Below are 11,754 nucleotides of genomic sequence, written 5' to 3' on the forward strand. Positions count from 1 at the left end.
TAGCCAATCAGCACCGCGGCGCGGTGGCAGGGCGTCAGTTCCGCCTTCCTGTCAGCGGCTAAAGCGGAGGCGCGGAGGTGAGGCGGGGCTGCGGGCGGGGAGCGGTCGGTCGGTCGGTCGGTCGGTCGGTCGGTCGGTCGGTCGGTCGGTCGGTCGGTCGGTCGGTCGGTCGGTCGGTCGGTCGGTCGGTCGGTCAGACAGGCGGGGCGAGAGGGGGGCGGCGGGAACAGCGGCAGCGGCGGGTGCTCCCCAGCGTCCGCGGGGGGTGGTGGCAGCAGCTCGCCTTCGAGCCTTTCGGCCCGCAGCCGGCGGCCCACAGTGCGGGGGGAGGCCTCCAGGAGCGCCCGGGGTGGGAGGCCCCCCGCGGGGCTGTCAGAAAGCCCCCGGTGATGTTTTGCTGTCGTCGGTCTAAAAGGGGTTTTGTCATTTTCCTTCACGTATGGTCGAAGCCATTGGTTTTACTCGGCTTGTGAGAAGACTTGGAGTTGTAAAGGGATGTAAAGTCACTGAAATTTTTCCTTCAAGTTATGTTTTTAGGAAATAAAGTTATCCTCCATACTCATGTCTTGGTATAAATGTGTCTGATGGTGGTGGGTTTTTTTGTTGCAACGAGGCTAATACTCTGAAATGTTACTTAGAGTAAACTCCTACTGGTTTCATTATGGTATTTAGCTTAAATATCCACATGATAAAATTTAAACAGAGGGTTTTGTTGATAACTTGTGTCAGTAATAAGACTGATATTTCACTGAGGTTTTGACTAATAATGCCATAAGCTTAAAGGAAGCCATGTTTGGTGTAGTTTTACGCATTACTTCACTGGATTGTTGTTAACCCATGTTATGTGTGTTCAGTTGCAGGTTCTTCAAACATCTGGATCTCTTTAGATCCAGCTTGGTTGGCTGGACCTGCTCTTGGCTGGGAACTATGAAGAAACATTTTGCATAAAGCTTTGACATGACTGAGGCCATGGCATCTTCAACAAACTTAGATGCTGGGGCCCAGTTAATTGTAGAAGAATGTCCCACTAGCTACAGCCTTCCACCCATGCCGGACATAAAAGTGGAGAATCAGCTTGACTCAAGCACAGAGGAAGGCCAAGCTCAGAGTGTCACCATGGGAATGAAATTCATTTTGCCCAATAGATTTGATATGAATGTCTGCTCGCGATTTGTAAAATCTTTGAATGAGGAGGACAGTAAAAATATTCAAGACCAAGTTAACTCTGACCTTGAAGTGGCATCTGTCTTATTTAAAGGTTGAAATTTATGGTACAAATTGTTATGTGTGAACTGTGTCATCCTGTTAAGCGGTTATGTTTTTTTTTTAAAAAGCCTTTGCCTTATATGTGTATTAATTAGTAATAGTCTTCTAAGATTTCTTCCCCTAACATTTTTATTATATGCTTGTTATGAATGTAAAATCAATTTCCCCCCCTGATTATTTTTTTAAATCTAATTTTTAAATTTTTTTAATTGAAAAAGTAGTGGCACAGAAAGTCTCTAGTGTTATTTAATAAGAGCTGGTGCTGGTTATGAAAACAAGCTTACTTCTTTTGTGTAACATGTCCTACAACATGCTGCACATTGTTGAATATGTTTGTGTTTACAGAAAGCACTATGTGGTCATTTCAATTTCAGTATCTTTCTGCAGCTCACTTCATGTTTTCACTAGTATGATGACAAAATAATGGTCATGCGGTTCACTTTGTGTTATCAATATGGCTGTACAAAGCCTGTAGTTGCAGTGATTGGCCTGCCAGTTCAGCTACTTGAAGGTGAGTGTTGCTCCAATTCTGGATCTGCAGCTAATCTCCAGCCATTTCTGGGCAGTTTCATCAGAATCGATCCATGTGTTTTCATGATGGAGCATATCAAACAGAATTAGGACTTCCATCTATTTCTTCTTAACAATTGCGGGTTCCAGTGCTCACTGTCATATTTCAGACTCTTAGGGTGATGTACCCTTTCGTAAGGTTGAATTTGACCCATTTCCTGTAACAAATACAGACCTACTGTGGATTTTGATTGGTTTCTCTGATCTGTATTTTTGGCTGCAGTTCAGCCATTGTAATTTTCAAACTTTTTTGATTTGCAGGCCCTAAGTGCTTACTAGTGGAGCTGCAGACCTGAATGGCAAATTTAGACCCATCAGCGATAGGGTTGTTTTTCTTAGGTAACACTTGTGAACCCCTTAGAAGTAGTGCTGCAGATCCAGGGACCGCAGGTCAAAAACCCCTGGTAGGTCTCTTAATTTGATCATGTGGGCTGTAGCAATTTGATTGGTAAACAAAATGTAACTTTGTTTTCATTCTGTTACCCTCTACTTCTTTTAATTGGTTCTCTCACCAGATTTGTGCTTGGGCTTATGATCATGAAGTTCTCTATGGTGCGAATTCAGTGTGTATGTTAGTTAGCTTCCAGTCATTAATTACTAGTGCACACTGGTGTTGAATCAATTTAGCCAATAATGGAGTTTAATCCTCCAATATGTCTTTCCAGTATCTAATCAATTAGCTTCTTAAAAATTATTTGGCTTCTCAGCTACTTTTCAAAATCTAAAGGTACTTTTGAGAATTAGCGGCCAAGATAACACATGTATATATATATATCTATCTCTTCTTTAATAAAATAAGATTCTAATGGAAAACTAGAAGAGTTAGTATAAATGAGCACAGCAGCACTGAATGACTTCTTGAAGTCTAAGTGGTGACCTGCTATTGCATTTTATGTAAGTTAGTGTGGAATATCTCTCTTCCTGATGGATAAGTATTCATAAAGCATTCATAATGCAGTTACAATTTTATCCAGCCGGAATGGAAAAAGTCCCGGTGAAGAAAACTAGTGAAGGTCATCTTCACTCATGCAGTACATGGGTTAGGGACTAGACAAAACCTGACTGCATGGCTGACCAGAGCTGCATCATGTTATTGCACTGGAGAGAGTTAGTAGGGATGTGTGAGGCTAAGTGGGGCTGTCCTACTTGATAAATCCATGCCAGGTGTCTAGAAAGTCTAGGCTTGAAAGTCTAGACAAAGGCTTACCTCATTTAGACACCAACTTGTCTCTGGGTGACATTACACCATACTGAACGCATGGGGTAACAGCATTGTTTTATGCTAGAAATGAATACAGCCCTTTATTCAACTCTCATAATGCACAGTGGAAAAAGCACATGTCACAAAGATTACTTAACATGGGTTTTAAAGATCTTGTGATACTGGTGCTTTCTAGTTTGACTTAGAATCTGTGGCTTGCTTTCAATACTCTTAATAGTACTAAAATCCTGTCTGTTTTCTCTGCTCAATGTAGCTGAATGCAACATCCACACTTCTCCTTCCCCTGGTATCCAAGTAAGACATGTTTATACTCCATCAACTACTAAGCATTTCTCACCAATAAAACAGTCAACTACCCTAACTAACAAACACAGGGGAAACGAAGTCTCTACAACACCTCTGCTTGTAAACTGTAAGTATCCTTCTGCCTTACTGTTAATAATTACTTTGTGAACTGTATGTTAGATGCTTGACAGATTTTTCCATATTTTTTCTTTGGTGTAGCAATGAACTTTAATATAGGAAAAAAACATTGAGATAGTCTTGTCTAATTTCACATGGTTCCAACCATAAAATAGTAATCCACCTGCTCTATTGAATTCATGAATGAAGTGCATTTTCCAGAAGGGATCCACTCTTGATTAGAAAATGTAGGTAAAGATTTTTCTGATCCTTTCTAAGCTTTAAGTTAATGTGTGTCATATATTTGTTTTCAGAACTTGTGCATCTTCTAAAATTTTTTAACATTAGATGACTAGTGCTGCAGAGTACTGCAAATGTTGTGATTGCCATGGACCTTGAAAGTCAAGGCGTCAGTATTATTTATGGGGTTTTGTCATTCTTAATTGTCAAGCATTTTCTTTATAAATTAATTCTCTGTAATTTTACTTCTGTAATGATCTATAAATCTATAATCTATAAGTTATTTCCTCTATAAATTGTAAGTCTAATGTTTAAAAAAAAAAAGGCATGGGAAGAATTAATCTGGAGCTGCAACACAAGCCTCTGAACAAAATATGCAGTCTTTCTGACAAAAAAATATCAAACTTTCACGTAGTTAATAGGAAGAGGACAGCAAACACTTACATATTATGTAATCATTAGCTAATTTTGTTATTATGTAATGTGGATAACTTATTATATATTCCCTCCTGAGCACCTTTCAGACCTGCTCGAAGTTATAATCATCAAAACCGTACAGTGTTTACTGGGGGATCAGAGATTATTTTTTTTTCTTCATAATCTCTTAGGAATTATTCTGCTTTTAATGCTTAGTACTTTTTATCAAAAATAAAACCCCACAAACCCACAATCGTTTTCTTCCCCTGTAGATGTCATGTTATGTATAGTTTTGTAATGTCTGATCTATTCCACACTGTAGTGAGTGAGTTATGCTGTGGGCTTTATTGAGGAGAATGATAGGTTCCCTGATACCATGTGATCTCTTAGATGTCATTTTTAAACTACACAGCCTTAATTTATCAAAAGATACTTATTTTCATTTGATAAATGTTCTTAATGTGATCTTGGGTTGCTGACCAAGCAGCAGAGAAGAGAGCATGTTTCATTGTACAGAGTCAGCGTAGGAAGTATCTTTGCTTTCTAGTATGATTTATACATTGGTTAAAAAATTACCTAAACCTATGAAACTCTTTGGAAACTTTTCTATTTTTAAGATAGTGATTCCAGTTTGGAGTATAAGGTGAAACCTATCTACACGCTCAAATCCAAGTTCTGTACTGGTCAAGCCAATGGGCACGTTATGCCCAGCTTCAAATAGAGCAGAATGAAAACTGGTGGGTGTAACACATGCCTTTGCTTCCCTTTTTTCAGCTTTATCCGTTCATCAGCTGGCTGCTCAGGGAGAAATGTTGTATCTGGCCACACGTATTGAACAAGGTGAGAAAGAGGGAAGTTAAATGCCTTCCTTTAATACCATGTTGTGCTTGACTTTTTCCCCAAAGCTGTATTAAAAAAGAAGTAAATCCTAATTTCTTGTACAAATTGAAGGATATTTGAGGTATCTGTTCTTTGCAGATGTGAACTAGTATTTCACATTAGTTTTTTTATTCACTCATTGCTCTGATTTGGGTTTTAAATTAAACATTAGAGTTAATAGGAGGTGTAGGTAAATCCCTTCTTCCCCCTGCTCCCCAGCTACATAGGTAATCCATGGAAATGAGAAGAGAATGTTAGTTCTATGAGAAGAAGAATAATTTCTTTTTAATTATCTTTGTACATTAGAAAGTACATCTTTGTACATTTTTACTAATGGTGGCTTTCCAGTTCTGTTTAATCAATTGACATATAGAGCTATATGTTGGTAATTTAAGCCATGGCTCACACCTGCAATATAATAGTGCTGCTTATTCTGAGTTGTGTCTTCAGTGTGACACTTGTGCGTCCATAATACATATACAAAATTTCAACTCAATATATTGACTTGAAAACTGTTAATAGTATATTCTTATTGTACTAGTAGTAATCAGTCATGCTTTCAGTGCGTTTTTGTTGAAATATTTACTGGACAAGCGGGTAATGACTTGCCGAGTCTATATATTTTGTAAAGAGCCATGTATATGGAAAGCAAATCTATTCTGGGGTGTCAGTGATAGTTAAAAAATGCATATTATGGTGCTATGATAAGTGTGGGATTTTTTTAAGTACTTAGATATAAAAAATAAAATAAAATTCAACTGTTTCAGTCAGACAATTGTTAAAAAGAAGTTTTTTCCTTCTTCCAGCTGCACTTGAAGTAGATCTTAATTGTTTCCACAAAGCCCCCTGTTGATTACGTGAACTTTGGGGGTGAATGGAGTTATGCTATCTATATTGCTTTACAAGCTAATTCTTTACAAGAATGTGTGGCTTACTCTGTTGAAAAAAAAAAAATGCTTTCCTACAGTATAATACAGAATGTACCTCGTTATTTTTCAAGCAGCCCTTCTTTCTTTTCCTAAGATAAAGCCCAGATTACAGACAACTTGTAACATTTCTGAGTATAAACAGAGCTTGATTTATAAAACTGTCGTGGTTTGGCCTCAGACGGCAACAAAGAACCACGTGCCGCTCGCTCGCGCCTTCCTAATACAGGAAGGATCGTAAGAAAAGGCAAGACTCTTGGGTTGAGACAAAGGCAGTTTAACAGAACAGCAAAGGGAACAGGCAAACAACAACAACAACACGGATAGGGGAATATACAAACACGATTACGGGATCACCGCTCCCCGCCGCTCGCCGACCGGCCGGACCCGGGACGCCCCAGCCCGCTTTTAAGCAGCAACTTCCTGCCCCCTCCCCCGGCAGCTCAGGGTGGGCGTGGCTCACATGGCATGGAATACCAGGAAAAATTAACCCTATCCCCACCGGAACCAGGACATTATCCACCCCTTATTCCATACCATCTATGCCATGCCCAGCAGGTTCCAATGAATTGCCACCACTTTCCCCTGTTATATATATATATATATATATATACACACATATAATGCCCTTAGTTTATGGGCCATCCCTCCAAAGTGTCCGTTGAGTTCTTTTAATCCATGGCTTTGGGCTCCATCTGTTGGAACAGTCTCTCAGGGCAGGTGAGATGCTGGGTGGTGCTGGTCTGTTGCATGCTGTATTTTTCGGAGCTTGTGACTGGTGCACCTGGTGTGGCTCATGCATGCAGTCCGTGGGCTGAAGATGTAGATCTTGAGGAAACTGCTGGGCGCCAGCTGCTGAGATCAGTTCTTATCCCATCATCCCTGTGCCTTACTTGTAGTACAACTGATAGCAATTATAGCAATGAGGACATACAGTGACAGTGTTACTTTGCAATTAACAGCACACAATCTGATTCATTGGCTATTCTCACCCAAAATCAGATCCCCATGAGGTACACATCGGACTTCCCCATCCTTCCGCATCACCCACCAAGTGCACCCAGGTCCTTGGGCAAAAGCAATCCCACGGATGGGTTTGCCTTTGCCTGAGGCAGGACTAACCCAGACTGTCTTCCCTAGCGTATTCTTCATGTGCACTACGGGGACTTTATCCCCTTCTACGGTACGTGGAAGTTTTGATTGGGCAGGGCCAGCCCAATTGTTAGATCCCCTGGTGTTAACTAGCCAGGTAGCTTTTGCTAAATGTGTATCCCAGTGTTTTAAAGTCCCACCACCCATTGCTCTCAGTGTAGTTTTTAACAGTCCATTATATCGTTCTATCTTCCCAGAGGCTGGTGCGTGATAGGGGATGTGATACACCCACTCGATACCATGCTCTTTGGCCCAGGTGTCTATGAGGCTGTTTCGGAAATGAGTCCCGTTGTCTGACTCAGTCCTCTCTGGGGTGCCACGTCGCCACAGGACTTGCTTTTCAAGGCCCAGGATAGTGTTCCGGGCAGTGGCATGGGGCACAGGGTATGTTTCCAGCCTTCATCCAGTGCATTAGTGAAAGTGATTACTAAACTACGTGTTTTTCTTTAAACAGAAAATGTAATCAATCATAAGGATGAAGAAGGATTTACCCCTCTGATGTGGGCTGCAGCTCACGGGCAGATCGCAGTAGTGGAATTTCTCCTCCAGAATGTAAGGAAAAAACTACACTTAATTTTAAATTTATTTACTTTTTAGTTCAATTTGCCTTCCTAAGTTTTTCAATGCTGCTATACATGTAAAGTTTTTAAAGTTAAGTTCTGTGTGAATCCTCATGTTTTAAAAAAAGAAGTGGTTAATTTGATTATTTTTTTTAATTATTATTGTTATTTCAGGGTGCAGATCCTCAGATTTTGGGTAAAGGGCGAGAAAGTGCCCTATCACTGGCTTGCAGTAAAGGATACACAGATATTGTCAAAATGCTGCTTGACTGTGGAGTTGATGTCAATGAGTATGACTGGGTAAGACTTTGGCTTGAATTTACATCAGAGGGTGATTTGGTCAGAAATTTGAAATAGGGCACAGCGCTGGCTTAGGTTTGGAAATTGTTCTACCTCTTCTGAAATACCTGAGAGTTTCAAAACTTCCATAGGATAAGAGAAGTTGGCCCTACTAGTTCTGACTTCTTGGTAAAAAGAGAATGAGACTAACGCTGAATCCTTGTAGAAGGGTGAGCTTACAGCCTAAACAGTAGGCAAAAAAAGATGGAAGTTTTGAAGAACCAAAATGGAACCTCATTTTTATAAAACTTGTGAAGTCTCTTACTGATACATATACTGGTGTGTTAAGGAATTACAGTTGCAGACTGCTCAATCATTAAGTGTCTGAGGCTTTTCTCTGCTTTTGCAGAATGGAGGCACACCTCTACTATATGCAGTACATGGGAACCATGTGAAATGTGTAAAAATTCTCCTTGGTAAGCAGACTGTACAAACAGAATTATCAGTAATGACGATCTATCAGTTTTCATAGTTAGAAATACGGGTTTCTTTTCCTGTTTTACATAGAAAGTGGTGCTGATCCAACTATTGAAACAGATGCTGGCTATAATTCCATGGATTTGGCTGTAGCCTTGGGCTATCGGAGTGGTAAGTATTGCAAATGTAAATTATTTGATTTTTGTTTTTACTGATCCTTGTTTATATAGCTGCTGTAATGGCCTAGTAGAGGTTTTGCAGCTGTAAGGAAAATCCCTGTCCTACAAGTGTTAATATACCTAAACGTACCAGCTCAAAATGGGTAGGAGTTTCCACCCCTGTCTCAGAAAGCTGCGTACCTAGGAAGAGAATGTCGCTGACCTGGATCTGCATCTGTGGGCACGAATAATGGTGTGCAGGGCTAATGCAGCCCTGATCCAGACAAGGGGAGCGGATCTGCTCCTGCTCCACCCTGTGCAAAGGAGTGTGTGTTGCACTGGACAATGGTAAGAGGCTGGGGCCCTCCCAAACCCTGGCGCTCTGTTGATTTGCAAACTACATCGCATCATTCCAAACCTTCTTCCCCTGTCATACTAGCTCTAGCTCTCATTTATCTTGGAGGCAGACAGTAATAGTGCCAGGATCAGTGAACTAGACTGGCTTACTTGGTTCTGGAAAACAGAGGCAAAGAAGGGACTCATCATTGTTTTCCCCTCATGCTGCCTTCATTTTGAAAGCTATGAAATGTCTGCCATTACAGAAGTGAACTGACTCAAAAAATAGGCCCAGCAGTGGTATGTGTAGCTTCTCCAGGAAGAGCCCTGTGCTAATGGGAGAGCCTGTAACTTCACAGATGTCTAGATGTAGGACTACTTCAAGAGTTCAATCTCAAAATGTTCCACAGGGGTAGTTTCTAATGAATGTTTTTTCCCACTTTCCATTTTTAGTCTTAAAGTTTTGCTTTCTGTGTGCTATCTGCCTATTCAAACCAGAGAACAGATCATCACTTCCAAAACTCATCATCTGCCTTACTGGGTGTATGGTTTTTGCATTATATGAGACTTTTATTTCTGAAGGGATGCAAACTATTCCCAGCGTGAATTTATTCCTCTTTTTTTATTAAATGATTGTACAGGACAAGCTGGCATCTGCCAGGAAATAATAGCACAACTCTAAAAATGTGAAGAAACATGGAACACTGATTAACCTGAATTTTTTTATCTGCTTTAGTCCAACAGGTTATTGAGTCTCATTTATTAAGGCTACTTCAAAATATCAAGGAATAATCGTTGGCTCTTCTGTGGGTGTCTGTTCTTGGCGTGGAGAATTGCAGTGATTTTTAGCCCTCTAATCAGTGATAAAGGTTGTTTGTTTTGTAAATTTATCTCCATTCAACTGTTTGCTGTCTTTAGTTAATCTTTTTAATATTCTTCCTCTTCTTTCGTTATTAATCATAGAAATATGCGATGTGATCCTTTTCTTAAATATATTTTATATCATTTTAGAAGAAAAAGTCAGTTGTGCATGAAAGACTTTGTAAATAAATCCAGATTTGACTATAAATGTATACACTGAGTGCAGTGGGTGGCACTGGGCCACATGTCTGTCTTCACATTGTTGTCCACAATTGCATTATTGATATGTATTCACGGGAAGAAATTTGTTTAGATGCTGAGGTACGTCACCATACAAGATGCATATCTTTACTGTATTAATACCAAAATGTGCACCATGTGTGATTGTTTTCAAGATCTCCAGCTAATACTACTGCTTTTGGCTGTCTCATTTTTAAGAAGTTGGTAATAAATTGAAAGACTTTGGTAATGGTAATTTAATTTGTACCTAATTTCTTTCCACCTGCCTCTGCTTTCTTCTTGTAGTCCTGAAGCAAGTAGGCCAGGGCCTCCTAGGTAGAAATGTCTCTGGTATAAGGAAGTCTAATTGCAAGCGCAGAATTCCTAGCTCCTAAATATCCTCCCTGCAGCGGCTGAAAGTAGACATCAGCTGCATGGGAAGAGAAGCCAGAGCCTACTGCATTCCAGCCTTCTTCAGCCAAAGTGTGGTCCTTGGGATCCCTTGAGTTGGAAGCGACCTACAACTCCCTGTTCAGGTCCCTGCTCCTCCCAGGAGTACCTAAAACTAAACCATACGACTAAGAGCATCACCCAGATGGTCCTTGAACTCTGACAGGCTTGGAGCTGTGACCACTTCCATGGGGACCCTGTCGCAGTGACTGACCACCCTGTCAGTGAAAGAACCTTTTCCTGATGTCCAGTTTGGACTTTCCCTGACACAGCTTCATTCTGTTTCCTTGTGTCCTATCATGGGTCACCAGCGAGAGGAGATCAGCACCCCCAGCTCTGCTGCCCCTGTTGAGGAAGTTGTAGACTGTGATAAGGTCACCCCTCAGCCTGAGCTGAGCTGGGCAAACCAACTGACCTCAGCTGCTTCTCCTAAGTCTTGCCCTTGAGACATTTCACTACCTTGGTCGTCCTCCGCTGGACACACTCTCATAATTTGATGTGCTTCTTACATCGAGGCACCCAAAACTCAAAGGTGGGGCTGTATCAGCACAGTGTAGAGTGGGACAATCACCTCCCTCAACTGGCTGGCTATGCTGTGCTTTGTGCACCCCAGGACACGATTGTCTCTGTTGGCTGCCAGGGCACACAGCTGCCTCATGTTCAACTTGCCATCAACACAAACCCCCAGATCTCTCTCCGTGGGGCTGCTTTCCAGCCTCTCATATCCTAGTTTGGAGGGATGTCCTAGTGTAGCTGTTTATTTAGAATGGCAATTATGATTTAGTATGATTTTGAAAGTAGTTGAAAAATCAGGCAATATTAGCTGATTTTCTGGGACCATTGCACTTAATCAAAACTAGACTGAGTGATGGGATGTTACAGTTTTGCACATATAACAGATAAGCTTTTGAAAGAGACACTTCAGCTTTTCCCCGATGGCGCATACAGATCCCCCTGTGGTGTTGATGTATTTCCACAAGCATTTCTCCATTGTGTCCACTAGAGGTCTGGCATCTATTCGCAGATGTATGCCCCTAATCCGTGCCTTTCTTCCTCGGTCCATGGGTGGTGAGCCCAGTCTCCAATTTACCCTCCCGAAGAGCTCACAAAACATGAGTGGACCCAGGTAAGTTACTGTATGCCTTGCATAGTGTCTCTACAATGTTTAATTTTTCTACTTGAAAATCATTCCATAAACAAAGGAAATCAATACTGTTTAAAGTACATGTACTATGATCCTGACCAAAGGCACTGTAAGGCTGAAGAATAATCCAGCCGAGTTCTTTGAGTCAGATACAGAGAAATTTCTGGCCAAATTTCCCTCTGACTCTGTACTGCAA

General features: G+C 41.1%; 1 protein-coding gene across 1 annotated transcript; it reads left to right on the forward strand.

The window, feature by feature from the left end:
- Nucleotides 1–20: 20 nt before the first annotated feature.
- Nucleotides 21–10,220, forward strand: ANKRA2 (ankyrin repeat family A member 2). Its single transcript, XM_074570354.1, has 9 exons — nt 21–77; nt 855–1,258; nt 3,312–3,470; nt 4,892–4,957; nt 7,529–7,626; nt 7,809–7,934; nt 8,323–8,389; nt 8,481–8,561; nt 9,621–10,220. The coding sequence occupies exons 2-9, from the start codon at nt 958–960 to the stop codon at nt 9,674–9,676; spliced, it is 954 nt and encodes a 317-aa protein (XP_074426455.1). The 5' UTR covers nt 21–77; nt 855–957; the 3' UTR covers nt 9,677–10,220.
- Nucleotides 10,221–11,754: the final 1,534 nt, after the last annotated feature.

This window comes from Larus michahellis, chromosome Z (genome assembly GCF_964199755.1).
Source record: "Larus michahellis chromosome Z, bLarMic1.1, whole genome shotgun sequence".
Lineage (NCBI taxonomy): Eukaryota > Metazoa > Chordata > Aves > Charadriiformes > Laridae > Larus > Larus michahellis.

Bases quoted from the DNA above. Each gene is read 5' to 3' on its own strand.
- ANKRA2 (XM_074570354.1), top strand. From the start codon at position 958: ATGACTGAGGCCATGGCATCTTCAACAAACTTAGATGCTGGGGCCCAG. The intron at 7,627-7,808 runs GTAAGGAAAAAA...TTGTTATTTCAG, and splicing joins TGGAATTTCTCCTCCAGAAT to GGTGCAGATCCTCAGATTTT. The intron at 8,562-9,620 runs GTAAGTATTGCA...TATCTGCTTTAG, and splicing joins AGCCTTGGGCTATCGGAGTG to TCCAACAGGTTATTGAGTCT.